Raw genomic sequence first — 17,260 nt, forward strand, 5'->3', positions numbered from 1 at the left:
AGACAGCAAAGCCTAGAGAAGACAATTATGCTGGGGAAAGTGGAAGGCAAAAGGAAGAGGGGCCGACCAAGGGCAAGATGGATAGATGGCATCCTTGAAGTGACTGGACTGACCTTGAAGGAGCTGGGGGTGGTGACGGCTGACAGGGAGCTCTGGTGTGGGCTGGTCCATGAGGTCACGAAGAGTCGGAGACGACTGAATGAATAAACAACAACAACAACAATACTTTTTCCCAGTTTTTTGTTGTAAATTTAGGTGCCTTGGCTTATATTCAGGTTGGCTTATACTCGAGTATATATGGTAATTACATCATTCATTTACCACAAATCAAACTTGCTCCAGCAACAACATTGCAGTCATCCCCCACCCCACCCCTGAACAAAGAGAATAATCCATCTGTTTTATTATCTATATTTTCTTGAAAGTACAGGATCCTCTTGATCTATTGGGATTTTTGCTGTGTGATGTTCCAGATGGCCTGATCTAACACTCTTAGAAGACAATTCTAGATCAAGTGAACAGAAATTCAGTTGAGAAGGGATTTTGTTCACACTTCACAGAAGCCGCCCCCTGAGAACTGTTTTGGAAAAGAAGCCAAACAGAAGAGTTTAGCTGAACTACAAAACTGTGCTTTTCAAACTAAGGGACAGAATTTATCTATCAATCCATATAAAATTGATAACGAGAAGAGAACTGTGGCTCTCTAAATACATTTACTCCTAGTCACAGGTGCACAACTTGGGGGTCCTCCTAGACTCAGTGCTAACGCTTGAAGCACATGCGTCGTCGGTGGCTGGGAGGGGCCTTGCACAATTGAAGCTCCAGCGCCAACTGCAACCGTACCTCGTGAAGTCGGATTTGGCCATGGTGGTCCATGCCTTAGTTACCTCTAGATTGGACTATTGCAATGCACTTGATGTGGGGCTGCCCTTGAAGACAGCCCGGAAATTCCAACTGGTCCAACGAGTGGCAGCCAGTCTACTAACTGGTGCGAATTACAGGGAGAGGTCTACCCGCCCCTTTTAAGGAGCACCATTGGCTGCTGTTTATTTTCTGGTCCCAATTCAAGGTGCAGGTACTTATCTACAAAGCCCTGAACTGTTTGGGACTCGCCTAACTTTGTGACCACATTTCCTTTTATGAACCTACACGATCCCTTCAATCTTCCGGAGAGGCCCTCCTTGTGCTCCTGCCTCCATTGCAAGTGCAACTTGTGGGGATGAGGGAGAGGGCCTTCTCTGCAGTGGCCCCTCGGCTCTGAAATTCCCTTCCCAGAAAAATTAGTCAAGCCCCTACTCTGGCAGTCTTTAGGAAGAGCTTGAAAACTTGTCTCTTCCAGTGTGCCTTTAAGGAATTATGATCTGAATTATAACCCATGACCTGACCAAACCCTGCAAAGATGCCCTCGGAAGCACTTTACTTTGTCCACTGTGTTTTATTCTTTGTGTTTAATTGTGATTTTATATTGTTTGATGTGCTTCTTATATTGTTTTTTGTATTTTATCTTCTGTCACCTCATCATGACCCCCCCCCGGGGGGGGGGGGGAGTCCCGACCCCCAGGTTGAGAAACGCTGGTTTTTCTAAGTTCCCATTAAGATCTATAAGGCAGAGTAGATGGACTTTAATCAGAGATGAACCTGAAGGGTAGTAAGCTCCAAATGTATCTGGCATTATGTCATATTTGCAGGCTTTATTGGAAAACTCAGGGGGCTGCAGAATCCACAAAATGGTTCTCAAGGGCAACTGAAAGCTATTCAGGAGAACCAGCACAACCATCCTACTCCAAAAGCTTTATTTGTTAAGACTAAGTTTTCTGGTCAGAAAGCTTTACTTCTTCTGATGGTGGTATACACTTGTTTTTAAATAAAACATCCTATTTGTAAATCAAGATGGCTCACTCTAATTCTCTTGTGACATAGAAATGAAAGCACTGAGAATCAAGTCAGATAACTCTGAAAACATTGCTTTTGCTGCGAGGATTCAGCTGGGCAGAAAATCAATGCGCATCGCAGAGGTAGCAGTTAGTGTTTGAATTCAGTGCAGTGAAAACTTCTAATCAGAAATAGGCTGGATGTTTCAATTTTAACACTACCCTGGAATGGGTGACAAAGAAGTTGAATGGCGCTTCTGTAGAATTTCCTCACTTTCCGAGTTTAGTGAAAGCGTACCAACCTCCATGACATCAAACCAAGAGATGTCTTAGGACATATATAAATTTTGAGTCACATCATAACTCAAAAAATGCTGGGTCAATTGCTGCCAAATTTGGCCACAGACACCTACTAACCCAAGGAGTGGCCATCACTCAAAAACATTGATTTTGTCATTTGGGAGTTGTAGTTGCTGGGATTTATAGTTAACCTACAATCAAAGAGAATTCTGAACTCCACCAACGATGGGATTGAATGAAACTGGGCACACAGGACTTTCACTAGAAGGGTTTGGTGGGCATTGACTTTGAGTTTTGGAGTTTTAGTTCACCTACATCCAGGTAGAGCATTGTGGACTCAAACAATAAAGGATCTAGACAAAACTTGGCATGAGTATGCCCAAATATGAACACAGATGGAGTTTGGAGTTTGACATTTAGGAGTTGTAGTTATTTATAGTTCACCTACAATCAAAGAGAATTTTGAACCTCACCAATGATAGAATTGGGCCACACAGAACCCCCATGACCAACATAAAACACTGTGTTTTCTGGTGGTCTTTGGAGACCCATCTGACACCCTCTCGTGATCTCTCCCAGGTGTCCCGACCCTCAGGTTGAGAAATGCTGATTTCACTGCTATTTCAGTTAGAAGATGGAAAATCCAATGTCTAAGGCTTTCATAGCTGTAATCACTGGGTTGCTGTGAGTTTTCTGGGTTGTATGGCCATGTTCCAGAAGCATTGTCTCTTGATGTTTTGCCCACATCTATGGCAGGCATCCTCAGAGATAAAGATAATAACATATAATAATAACAACAACTCAACACTCAGAAAACTATACCATCTACTCATGAATTGACTCCATCACATATATTCATTAATCTGCTAGCTCTTAATCAAGATGAAAGCTTGCATTTAAATATGCCATTAGGAACATATTTTCCAACCATATAGGTTTACCAAAATTTATTTTCTCCAAAAGTACCTTTCTACATCCATTTTATCCTACAAAGCTTGAAATAATAGAATTTAAGGGTTGGTAAGGTCATCTAGTCCAAAGCCCAGATATACAAAAATCCATCCAAACTTTGCTTGAAGACTGAAAAAAGGAGAATCCACCCCTCTCTTAAGCCACTCTATTTTGCGGTTGAATAGCTTGTTACAATTCACAGTCTGCCGCACTTTCTTTGACCACAAAACCTCGCCTTAAAAGTCAGTGATGTGCAAAATCCTAAGGATAATTTCATTCGAGGTGACATATTCGCCTAGAATTTGAGGAAAAAGCCAGTTGGTGTGGAACTACCAACTGCCTTTTGGCCTAAAATGTAACAAAATGTATGTCAACATGCATATTTTATAAAAGTGTGCGTATTTCACATTACATGTAAGATGTATAATTTATGGTAAAATCTGTAGAAAAAACCCATAATTTACATTAAATGTGTATAAGGACATAAGAAGAGCCCTGCTTGATCAGTCCAAAAGCACAGCAGTCTGTTCAACATACTCGCTGACAATTTGCCTCTGGGAAATGCACAAACCACCTGAGTGTGACATTCCACTATACACTCAATACAATTGACACAAAGTTATGCTGCCTCTATTATTGGGAGTATACATGTATAGCAGTCCTGGCCAACTGTCATTGATGATCCTAGCATCCATTAAACTACTACCAGTAGTAGTAAAGGTAAAGGTTTTTCCCTGACACTAAGTCCAGTTGTGTCTGTCACTGGGGCTTGGAGCTCATCTCCATTTCTAAGCCGAAGAGTCGGCATTGTCCATAGACAAGGTCATGTGGCCGGCAGGACTGCATGGACGCTCTGTTACCTTCCTGCCAGAGCAGTACCTATTGATCTACTCACATTTGCATGTTTTTTTCATACTACTAGGTTAGCAGAAGCTGGGGCTAACAGCGGGTGTTCACACCATTCCCCAGATTCGAACCTGTGACCTTTCAGTCAGCAAGTTCAGCAGCTCAGCAGTTTAATCCATTGTGCCACCGAGGGCTCCAATAATAATAATAATAATAATAATAATAATAATAATACTTTATTTGTATTCTGCCCTATCTCCCCGAGAGGACTCAGGGTGTGGTATTATAGATTTTATATGTATTGATTTTATGTGTTTGAATGTTAGGTAAACTGTTGAATGGCATCAAATTGTGCCATATGTTAGCCACTCTGAAAATAAAATATAATAAATCACAATCACCATAATCTCTTTCCCCCCAAAAGCAAAGATGTCAAAAAGAAACAATAGTATAATAAAATATAAATTATGTTTAACCTGCATGCCCCCTCTTGGCGGTCTTTTCAATTTATCTGTTATCATCCTCATTTTTTAAACCATGGTATCCACAGCTTGCCATTTGATTCACCAATCCCCATAGCCCCACAAGCAATTAACTGCCTGGACACAATTGATTTTAAGCATATGAACATAAAGATGCTTACTGCTGCAAGTCCTATTGAATTTTGGATTCTCCTGTGGGGACCCTGGTAGTCGGCACTGGAATCGATGTTGCCAAAATTCCTGAAACCATGGGTTTCGGTGATTGGTATCTGGTTGAAGCTGCAGGTAATAATCATCAAACCATTTGACATCAGGAGACTGGAGCTTGATTGTAATTCCACCAGCAGCTTCACGCTGGTAGCCGTCTGTCACGTCGTACCTGTCTGCCCAGCCATCACTGGGGAGATAAAATAAAAAGAGAATATTCACAGTGAAGATGTGGCTACTAATAATCATCCAAAGGAGTTATTGGCAGATGTCTTAAGGAATAGCAAAAGATGTCTCAGTGTGAGAACATGGCAACCAAGCAAGGAATATGCTAAGAACCGATTTAATTCTTTTTTTACATTATGTACACTACACACTTGTGGAGCTTTCATGGCTTCATGCCAAGAATCCTAGGATTTGAAGTTTGGAGTTGAGAAATCTCTGCTATGCAGCTCTTACACTGGACTTGAGGAAGGGGGCAGTGCCTGTCTCTAAGAAGGTGTTCTGAGTAACTCACTAAAGTATAGCTCTTAACATTCCATAGAAGGGAGCCATGGCAGTTAAAATGGTGTGAAATTGTTATAATTGTATAGTGTGAATACACTGTTACACATGGCATGATCTTGGGGGGGGGGGGGTCAGGTTTATCTAACTCACTTGCTTATCAAGAAGTATCAGAGTTTTTCCTTTTGGACAAAAGAACACCCAGCATACTTTAGTGGTTAGAAGTATTCTGGAATTTGTACTCTGAAGTGGTAACTTTTTCAAGTTGTGAGATAAAGTCTTAACCCCCATGCTAGAAAGCAGGCCCCTTTCTGAACTAAGGATGGCTGACCAACCAAATCATAGAATCATAGAATCATAGAATCATAGAGTTGGAAGAGACCTCATGGGACATCCAGTCCAACCCCCTGCCAAGAAGCAGGAACATTGCATTCAAATCACCCCTGACAGATGGCCATCCAGCCTCTGTTTAAAAGCTTCCAAAGAAGGAGCCTCCACCACACTCCGGGGCAGAGAGTTCCACTGCTGAACGGCTCTCACAGTCAGGAAGTTCCTCCTCATGTTCAGATGGGAGAGAAAGATCATTATATTATATCAATGAGAAAGATCATTATATGGAGGTGCTATGACAAATCCAAAATTCAACACCAACCCCGTCCCCTTGAGCCAGAGTTCTTTTAAAATAGGCTTTTCAAGAAGGGCATTTCCAGGCTGAAATTTCTACCTTGGACTCTTTTAGGAGTCACTTCTGGAAGGGGCCAAAACCTGACAGGAGTAATTTGGCCAAAGAGAGGTATTTGATATTCTAAGCTCTGTCAAGAACAATATGTCTGCTCAGAGCTGTCTATGGTCCTGAAATGTAACTACCACTAAGAAACATCAGGTGTCTCCCATGTCCACTGAGGTTACAATCATTATTTAGAGAAGACAACCAAAACATTTTGGGTGGCAGAAGTTATTACTTCAACAAGATTCAGTTGTTCTTCCTGAATCTATTATATAGGCCAGTTAAAGATAAATCAACATCCAGGGGAGTAGTGGGATCATTATATTTGGAAGGGGGTTGCATTTCCTTGGACAGATCAGGCTTACAATTTGATCTATTTATTTATTTATTTACAGTATTTATATTCCGCCCTTCTCACCCTGAAGGGGACTCAGAGCGGATCTCAATGCACATATACATGGCATATATTCAATGCCATAGACATACAACATATATAGACAGACACAAAAAGGCTATTTAACTTTTCAGCTTTGCAAGGGTATGCTTTCTGAATTCCAACCACCGGGGGTGTTGTTGCTTCACCATCCATTTGTGACACCAATTGAGTACTTCCAAATTCTTTTGCATGCTGCTGGATAGTTTTTTGGCATTGTAAATTAGATAAATTAGCCTTCCCACATAAGCGGTACCCAAATTTCCTACTTGACAGATGCAACTGTCTTTCGGGTTACAAAGGTCAACAGCAAGCTAGACAAATGGTCAGGAGCTTACTCCAACCTGAGCTAGCTTCGAACTCATGAACTTTTGGTCAGTAGTGATTTTAATGCAGCTAACCCCCAACCAACTGTGCCACAACCTGGTCTAGCTTTCTCCTTTGAGGTGTAGGCATTCCCAGGGCACTGAATGCTACCTTGGGATGATACACAAATGCTGCCATTCATGGTAGCTATTTTGTGCTTTGACTACTATATCAGATGGAATGGGGCATTTTCCTTTAGTATAATGTGGAACTTTTAATTAGGATTTTGTGACCTTTTCACATTTGTTTTGGAGTTCACCTCATAATTGATCATTTTTGGTTTATTTATGGTGAGAAGAAGATAAATTGACTTAAAAGACTTCATTTTTGTGGTGATTTTGGCCTTCCAAGGGAACGTTTGCATTTTAAAATGCAAACATTTTAAACATTTAAAGTTTTGGAAGTCTCGGGAAGCTTCACAAACTAGCATGTGACTAGCCTAGGATCACTGATATGATGTTCATGGCCGAGTAGAGATTTGAACCCTGATTTCTAAACTCACTGTCCAACAGTAAAACCTGTATGCTGTGCCACCTCTCTTGAAGGCATGCACTAACAGCAAAAAATATCATACATTATTTTCTCTAATGCTTAATAAAATCCAAATTACAATAATTGCATTATTTTGCTTAATTATTGGGAAATGGACAGTGATTACCCAACAACATGAATACATCTCAACCTGATGAAAAACATGGTCAGAAACCCCATGGAATGTGAAGGGTTGGAACAATACTACCTTATTCAATGTGCATGTGAGGAACGGATGACTAGGATGACCATGGGGATGAAGATGATCATGAGGATGGAGCTGATAAATGACGGTCATGATGAAGATGACTATTGATCAGATCAATCCTGTTGTATCCACCGTTTCCTCTGGATATTACTGTAGTACAAAAAACAGTGTGTCAACAGAACAACACATATGACAGAATGAGGATCATTAAGAGTGAAATCAAGCTCTGCTAAGAGATGGATCATAGAGTGATATTTTCATGCTGTGGAGTGACCTTTCTAGCTGTACAGACCTCTGTAGGACTCTTTTGTACTTGAGGACACTCTCCAATAAAACTGGATGTGAATTCTGAGACAGCTCAAATGTAATGCAATTATTGGTCTGAATCATATCCTGACTGACTGATTGATAAGATGAAACCTGCCTTACGATGGCTAACAACCATAGATCAAAACTGAACAACAAGACAGCACTGAAAAGAGAACTACACCAAAGCCAAATGCCATCAGCAACAATTATACCAGCAAATGAGGATTTACCAAATGTTTCCTCCCATTGAGGAGGATTGAGAATGAAGGTTTTAGATGAAACAGGGGAGAGACACAGAGATGGACCAAAAAAGTGATAGAGGTGAGGATTCGAGGGAGTCTGAGAGTTAGAAATCAAGATTTTACATTGTCAATGTGTAATGTCAATCTGCACCCATGTAATTTGTGGTTGGGTTACATAACCATACACTTCTACAGAATGTCAGCCTTGTGTTACCATGCATCTTCCTGTATGTCTGCTTATTTTTCTCCATTGTGCACAGTGGTTCCTTTTACAATCCCAGTGATTCAAGGGGTATATTAAAGGTACTGACAAATAGATGCCATCCAAAAATGTACAACTGCATAGCTAGAATCCTATCAATTAGTTCCAGCTAGAGTTAGAGTCACACAATAAATCAGTGAATGGTGAATCAACATGTAATTAAATCCAGCAGTTTCAATGGTCCTACTTCAGTTACTATAAAAGTTAGGATCATGTGGAATGGTTAAATTTTTGGAACTCTGCTTATGAAACCATGAGCTTAATACATCTGTTGCGCAATAGCCAAAAAATACAAGCACACAATACAAGGAAAATTTCACAGATGTGTGACCCCAACAGAATTCTGACTGTCATCTCACAAAATATGTACATTTGGGGAGGGGGGGGGATGATGTACTATATGTTCCTTCCAGGGCATCTGAAACCAAGTAACCTATCTAGTTTCTTGACTTGAGCACCATCAATCTACAGAGCTCCCATCTTATTACAATTTAGCTTCAATTTATTGGATGTCACCCAGTTTGTTACACCATTTAGGCATTGCTCCAGCACCTTTACAGTTCCACCTGACTTGGATAGCATGGAGAAGTAGAGCTGAAAGTCCTCTGCCTACTGATGGCACTCACAATCAAAAACTCTCATGACCTCCACCAGCAGTCTCATATGGACATTTAACAGTGTGGGAAACAAGATGGAAACCCTGCGGCATCTCACAGCACAATGGCTAGGAAGCGGAACAGGAGCCCTTTAATGTCACTCTCTAGAATTGCCCTTGTAATCGGAAGCATTGTAACACACTGCCTCCTACTTCCACCCACCAGAACAGTAAAATATTATTATCAATAGTATGAAAAACTACTGAAAGATCCAGGATTATTAATAGGGTAGCACTCCCCTTATTAATAGAGTAACACTCCCATTGAGTAAATTGTTAGTCAGAGAAACCAAGATTGTTTTGTACTGTATACTGGCCTGAAACCAAATTAGAATGGTTCCAAATAATCCATTTCTTCCAAGAAAATCTGAAGCTACCCACTCAACACATGTCCAAGACTTGGACCAAATAAAAGATATTAGTGATAGTGAGGTAATCCTCTCATATCCGTGAGTCCAGGGAGGTCCTCTTCAAAATAGGTCACTTACTCTAGGCTTATAAAATCACCAGATTCTTCTAAATTTGAAGAAGAATTGCAGCCTTTTATTGACTATTTAAAAGAAAATACAATGAAAATGTGGGTTTTCTATAGCATCAAGGGAAAATTAGTAGTACAGGGAAGTAGAAATAACAAGAAAAGACAAAATAGAGAAGTCAGTGACAGGAATAACAGGATCCCCAATGGAATCCAAGGGATCTTTGAAAGTTAAGCTACCAAAGAGAAGAAGTTTTCAAGACAAAAAGAATAGATTTTTTTTATTATGAAAAGGGCAGCAGAAACAAGGTAGGAAGCGTTAATCAGGGCTTTTCCATGTCTCAAATTTTCCATCTCCTTTGTTCCAAAAAACTGTGGACTTTTCTATCCTACTGTTTTAGATTAGAAAATAAATGATCTGTTTTTAAAATTATTCTTCTTTTTTTAAAAAAAAAATCATAGAAACCTTTTTAATATTAGACAGCAATGGAAGAAGATGAAAATGTAAGATGTTAAAAATAACCCTGACATATTGAAGTATTTCCCATATATTGACTTCAACCAACCAACTCAAACCTTGCCAATTATAGACCTATAATGGGCAAGGTCCACAACAACATGTGTTGGGTTGTATAAATTCAAACATCTTGTCCAGATCAACCAAAACTGATTCCCTTCACTCCTTTCTTAGTTAGTAAGATACAGATTGAGTGGATCCAAGGGATGGTAAATGCCATTTAGTCAATTTGTGGGGGATCAACTCTAGACTCTGCAATATCTATGGTGTCAGGTTCTGGGTGACTATGAGCAACTTTCACTTCAAAATACCTGACAAATTAATCACTGTGGGAATTGAAAGCTCTAACCCTGACAACCTTGAGTTTGAACTCAATAATACTCTTCAGCAAAATTCATACAAACATCCAAGAAATCAATGAACAAATTGGTGTAGGGGAAAGGGTAGGTAAGCATTTAAGTTCTTTTGCCATTCTCAATGAGAAATGCCACATACGTAGTACTTTGAAAATTTACCCATGAGATTCAATAAAAGCTGGAGGCAGTAGCTAATGCTCTTAAATTTACAAACAAGAACAAACTTTGGCAGATCCCCCCACCCCTCTCTTTACTCATCTGCCCCAGGGCTAGAATCATTTCCAGTTGTTTGGAGAGGACATGAGAACCGAATATAGAAACTGCCTAAAAACGCTGAGCAGATTCAAAATATTTAGCCTGATACTCTGCCAAGTTGACTCTTTATCTTACAGAAGCCTTGTCGGACTCAGTATGAAGTGACTAACTTCTTTTTCATTTTAGGAAGCTGAACAGGTTTATCACAGTGACCTGACATTGAAAAATAAAATATCTGCTTCCTTAAAATTGATTGACTAACAAAACTCTACTAGACTCTGTTTAAAATATTTAATTCTACATTCACACAGGCACACACACACATATGTTCTAAATAAAGAAGTAAAGAGTATCAGGAATTCAGTTGAGAGCATATTCATATGTAAACTGTGCTCCCCACGTTGGTCCAAAAAGTCACCATTGCTTTCTGATGTAGTCATGTTTGTCTTTGCAAATGGCTTATTTTGCATATTGTTGTTCCATATTGTACTTTTTGGTTGCAGTCTATATTTTGCATTGTGGCTGTGTATTCTATAATTTATTTTGTGGTTGTTTATCATGTATTCTGCATTATGGTTGTGTGCCCTATGTTTTGCTTTGTGGTTGTGCATCCTGTATGTTGTGCTGCAATTGTGTTTTCTGCTTCCTTGGAGACTAGGATGTGGAACAATGGCTTCAAACTACAAGAGAGAAGATTCCATCTGAACATGAGGAAGAACTTCCTGACTGTGAGAGCCATTCAGCAGTGGAACTCTCTGCCCCGGAGTGTGGTGGAGGCTCCTTCTTTGGAAGCTTTTAAACAGAGGCTGGATGGCCATCTGTCAGGGGTGATTTGAATGCAATATTCCTGCTTCTTGGCAGGGGGTTGGACTGGATGGCCCATGAGGTCTCTTCCAACTCTTTGATTCTATGATTCAATTATTGTGAAATGTCACCTGATCATTGATGTATGTTGTACAACATTGCCATTCTCAAAGAGGTTTTTGTACTGCTCATTTATTGTATCTCCATGAGCAAACCTTTACACTATGCTGGGGAATATTGAATTGAGGCCAATGTATCAACATTTTTGAAGATGTGAATATTAAAACCTGAGTCCCCTTTGGGGTGAGAAGGGCAGGGTATAAATACAGTAAATAAATATACATATATTTAGTTGACCAAAGATTGAGAATAGTCAAAAGGAAAGCAATGAAGAGTTGGCCCTCAATTTTCATGGGGAAGTGTAAAAGTGGGAAAACTATTAATATAGTATCTCTATTTTTAAAACACTTTTCTAAGCATGCCTAGGTCTTCCAGCATACTTCTATGCTCAACTTCAGCCAGACGTTGACCATAAAATAGTTCTGAACAATGTAGAAATGCTAAAAATGTGTTCTCTCTAGACATTTCTTGTTCCTCTAGCAAGATTCTGGAAGGAGTCAACCACAAAATTCCATGGGAGAACCTGACAGAAATGCTTGGATTGAACATATGCCATTCAGTTGGATATAGGGCCACAGCAGAGACGGCAGAAAACACAGCAATCCATAAATACTGAAATCTGTGAATGTTTATACCACAGAGGCTAGAGATATCTGGAGATAATACTTCTGTAGGAATGTTAAGATTCTCCAAGAATTGCAAGAGATTCCTAGAGAGATGTTTTCTCATGTAAAAGTATTTTTATTCATGGTTTTTCCACTTTCACAGAAGTCCAATGCTCCCAACAACATCGAATGTGGGCTGTACAGGCCACCTCTCTCCCTCTCCGGATCACTGTTGTAAAAGTTATCTATTTAATTTACAAGCACGGTTGCTAATATGTGACTGCATTTAGAGGATTCTGTCAAGTAACCATGACAACTAAGTGTACAGAAAATTTCTCTAAAAAAATAGAATTATAAGGTTTCTTTATCGTTGTTATAAAATTGGGTGGGAGTTCAGTTTGAATGCTTCAATGCTGAATATTAAAATAAATATAACAGCCAGCACATGGCTTTTAGTTCTTTGTTTTACCTTCCATTTTGCCACCCGCCCAGAAAGAACACAGCAATTAGCATTATATAATCTTTTTGGCTCTGGAATAGTGCTTTTTGCTGAAGTGCATTTAAATACAGCTATAGTTGGGTCTAAATGCGCATTACAAAAGCAAGCATAACCCAACCCAGGTGTCCCTTTAATTTTATGGAGGAGTGAGTTGGATTTGGAACAGAGAAGCATCCAAACGAGGGGAAGATTTGTTCTGTTATCCATACACTGCTTTGCCATTTCACACAGTACCTGCCAATCTGTGTTCCAAACCTCTGCAGGATTCTAAACACATATTTGAAAAGGCAATGTTTATTTCTGATAAAAATAAATAAATCTATTGGGGACCTGTTCTCTATCATAATGTAAGAGAAGGCACTCCATGGTAAAGCACCTCATGGCTGGAATTCTTGGTACTTATGAGCTAGAGTCTCCATTTCTAGAGGTTTATAAAGAACCTCCCTGTTGCAGCAGCTCCACTCGCTGCCAGTTTGTTTCTGGGCACAATTCAAAGAGCTGGTTATGTTTTTAAAGCCTTAGACACAGCTCAGGTCCAGGCTATTTGGTTGACTGCATTCCCTTGTATAAACCTGCCCAGGGCCCTGAGATCTTCAGGAGAGGCCCTTCTCTCAGTCCCACCCCCATCTCAAGCTCAGTTGGTGGGAACAAGAGAGTGGGCCTTCCTTCTCAGTGGCTGTCCCTTGACTCTGGAACTCCTTTCTTCCCAGGGAAATCAGAATTACCCCCTTCTTGCTGTCCTTCCATCTGTTTGGGTATTTGTATATTTGAAAATTGTCCTTGTGGAATGAAAAAGGATATAAATAAACATAATAAACATAATCATCATCATCATCATCATCATCGGTTGGATGTCCAACTGTCAGGGGCGGCAGAGAGTTGAAATAGGGTCTCTTCCAACTCCATAATTCTATAATTCTAAATTCCCTTATGGAAAGAGTTGAACATTTTTGTCCAATGCTACTTATTCTTTAGATAGGCCTTTAGTCTTTTAATAGTGTGTGTTTTGAACTTTTTTACACTGTTTTGCAGAAGTGGTGCAGCATGTATTGTGCATAAATGAGCATTAGGTTCCAAACTTGCTATCTCAGTTCAGTTGTTCAGTGTTGCCATGCAACTGTGCAGAACAAAGAATGTGTAACTGTGCATGTGAGTATTTGTTTTGTACTCAATTGCTATCAAGTTAAACTGATAGTGACTCTATGAATGGGAGACTTCTAAGTCACTGTGTTATCAACATCAGATGTTGTAAATTCAAGGCTGTGGCTTCAGCTCATGTGTGTGCTCTAACTCAGTATAACTTAGGTTTTCTATTTTAAGAGGAAGAGTCATAAGAAGCTATCTTAGAAGAGTTTAGATGTTTGATATATCTAGGTCAGTGTCTACTGTCAATTTTAGACAAAGTCCTGGTGATGATCTACAAAGCTCTAAATAGTTTGGACTCAGACTATCTGAAATATTCTATCTATCTTCCAATATAAGACTGACAGAAATTTAGGATTTTGAGAAGGGCTGTCTCTTGACCCTTTTCAAGGGCTGTCCCCAGTCGGGGGAACTCTCTTCCTTCTCTACTCCCTTTCCACAAGTGGCAAAGAATGTCTTCTTCAGATAGGCCTGAAGAATGTTGTAAACCGCAATGAAATGTTGTAAACCGCAATGAGTCGCCGTTTTAGGCTGAGATATTAGCGGTATAAAAGTGTACTAAATAAATAAATAAAATAAATAAATAGGCCTTTAGTTTTTTAATAGGGTGTGCTTTGATCTTTTTAGCTGCATTTTAAACTGATTTAACTTTGTGGGTTTAATCACATTGCTTATTGTGTTTTTAAAAATGTCTTACAGGATGACTCCCATACCTATAGGACCAGTAACCATGGCTTCATCTATTTGTATCCATCAAAATATGCCACTTTTAGCAATTTTCTAGGTCCTCGAGACAATTCTGTCATCAAAGAATGACGGAATTTTACAGTTCCTCCAGCACAACACTATGGTTACTTCTAGTAGAAGTTATTCATTTTGGTAGGATTCATTATTATCCATAGTTTCCTGTTTCTGCAGTGCATTCAGAAATATACTCCAAATGGATAAGGGGATTATACTGTGTTAATGATGCAATCTTGTTCAATATTTATGGTCATTAATGACCCAACATGAGTTCTAATTATATCGCTTAAACCATGTTGCAAGATAGCCCCAAAAATTTCAAAGCATACCAGAATATTTGAGCTTAAACACTTGCTTCTAGCAACTAGGGATATAAATAATATTTGAATATATATATATATATATATATATATATATATATAGTCAAAAAGCATATTTTGTTAGTGCCAAGAAATCCTGAGGACAAAAATCCTGGACTTATGAGAATCATAGAAGTTCAGTGCAAAACTCATACATGGTTACTCTGCACAGGAAACTGCATTTTCTGAAGAGGAAATAATATTTTTACTTGTTTATGCTGTTTCCTATACAAAAAATGCTGTGGTTTTTTTTTTTGAGAACCACTGGCAATGTTGGTGTAAAAATAAGTCCAGAATTGCAAATAGACTTCAAAAACATCTGGGTTGGGTTATACTTGCTTTTCTAATGTGCATTTAGGCCCATTTACTAAGAATAGTTTCCAACACAAGTTTGTGGGTTATAAACAGCTTTTGGGTCAAGTAAAAAGAAGATTGTACTGCTAGCTAATGAATGAAGTCGTTAACCTCCATGACTTTAGCAGAAGATTTTTTTGGCCAATGAATTGGGGAAGGTTTTGAGAATGAAATAACATGTCACTTTCACTCCAAGGGAAGATATAATTGTCCAGTTTCCTGAAATTGAATGTGAAATCTTCCAGATGAGTGTCATTTTATAATGTATAACTCGAGCTATTTTAGTGGCCTCAATCTTAGGGAAGGGCTCTGTAATAAAGCACCATCCAAAAAGTGCTGAATTCATTTACAGTTGGCCCTTGTTATAGTCTGGGATTTGGTCACAGGACCACAAATATTTTGAACCCAACTGTGCTTGCATCTGCAGAGAAAATAAGTAAATATTTTGCAGTCTCGGGGAACCACTACCAACCAGTAGCCTTAGGCCAATGGACCAAATCCAACCTTCAGGATGGGCTCAAATCTGTTTTTGAAATACATACATACATACATACATACATACATACATACATACATGATAAATGACACTTTTCTGGAAGGTTTCACATTCAATTTCAGGAAACTGGGCCATTATCTCTTCCCTTGAAGTGCAAGTGGCATGTTATTTCATTCCCTAGACCTTTCCCAATTCATTGCCCATGAAAATATTTTGCTAAAGTCATGAAGGTTAACGACTTCATTCATTAGTTAGCAGTACAATCTTTGTTTTTTACTTGACCCGAAACCTGTTTATAACCCATAAACTTGTGTTGGAATCTACTCTTAGTCCCATATGAAATCATTGCATTGCCAGTCCTCTGACTTGACAGAAGATCAGCTGGTATTCTGAGATGTTTGCACATTTGAATGCATTTACCTTTCAATCAGTTGTTGATTCAATTCAAGTTTGGGCATGTTTTGTACTGGATGAATTGTCACTCTTTCATCACCTTCCTGGAAGATGGGATTGCAAAAGTAGCTAACTAGCTATGCTAGTTTTGTGGGTTAGAGGCCTAAATATCTGGAGAGCCACAAGTTTGACACTTCTGGTCTAAACTACGTCCTTGGACGCTCTATATGCCTAGTTTTCTGATCCAGGACCAGTGAGACCCTAATTTTTTGCTTCTCACATTCCATAGCTTTCTCCCTAAATGGTTGCCAAACACAAATGCTGCAGATAATTCATATATCCAGGAATACGCAATTTCCCAATTTCCCCACAACACATTTACAACTGTACTTTGATGCTCTTTTTCAAACACTGATTAATTTTATATCTGCTTGATTGATGGGATGGTTTCTTTGCATTATATCTGGCAGGGAGGAGGGAGGGGAAATATCTCACATTTAATTGGTTTTCTGTGGGCTCAAAGATATACAACAGCTGCCAACTGTGGAATGATTTTCCATTAGATAGCCCAACATAGTTCTTACCAATAAGCTTTGTGACTGCAGGCAATATATTCCTATATATTTACTGTAATAAAGAGATCTTAGAGACAGTTCTGAATTAGAGTAGGATTAGGACATGAATTGAAATGCCATTTAACCAAAACAAGGAATCTCTTTTTTTGTGGTGGCTTCAGCAGTAAAGATTTTCATTTTAAAATGCTGGAAGCAGTAGGAGCTGTGGGAAATGGTATTAACAGCATACATCACCCTTGCAATTTAACAGCTTGTTATGCATGATGAAACCCTGGGGTTGCACAAAGAGGCAAATCTAGAAAGTTGCTTTAAAATAGTAAATCAATCCTGATTCTCATTACAGTAGCATTTCTCAGCCAGGTTTCCTTGCAGCCTTTGGGTTCCATGCAAGTTTGCCTGCGGTTGCCCAAGAGATCACAAATTTTAAAAAAACCCAAACATTTGTGAGTTGTAGATATAACAATTTTAAAGCAAGAATTCCTTGAGGCCTGAAAATTATTTCAAGAGTTCCTTGAGGTTAAAAAGGTAGGGAAAGCTTGCCTTATGATGTTTGAAAAGAAATTACTGTATATCAGGCATGAGTAAACTTCAGCACTCCAAGTGTTTTGGACTTCAAGTCCCACAATATATAGCAGCTGGTAAGCTGGTTGGGATTTCTGGGAATTGAGGTC

The 17,260-nt window shown here is 39.1% G+C and overlaps 1 protein-coding gene across 3 annotated transcripts in view; it reads right to left on the minus strand.

The window, feature by feature from the left end:
- Positions 1-17,260, minus strand: part of GRM5 (glutamate metabotropic receptor 5) — a 302,516-nt gene that overhangs the window by 66,914 nt on the left and 218,342 nt on the right. For all 3 annotated transcript variants that reach the window (XM_060771130.2, XM_067466512.1, XM_060771131.2), the window contains exon 4: positions 4,612-4,847. In XM_060771130.2, the coding sequence (XP_060627113.2) occupies positions 4,612-4,847 (236 nt within the window). The remainder of the gene's footprint in view (positions 1-4,611; positions 4,848-17,260) is intronic.

The sequence above is a fragment of the Anolis sagrei genome, chromosome 3, assembly GCF_037176765.1.
Source record: "Anolis sagrei isolate rAnoSag1 chromosome 3, rAnoSag1.mat, whole genome shotgun sequence".
Taxonomy (NCBI): domain Eukaryota; kingdom Metazoa; phylum Chordata; class Lepidosauria; order Squamata; family Dactyloidae; genus Anolis; species Anolis sagrei.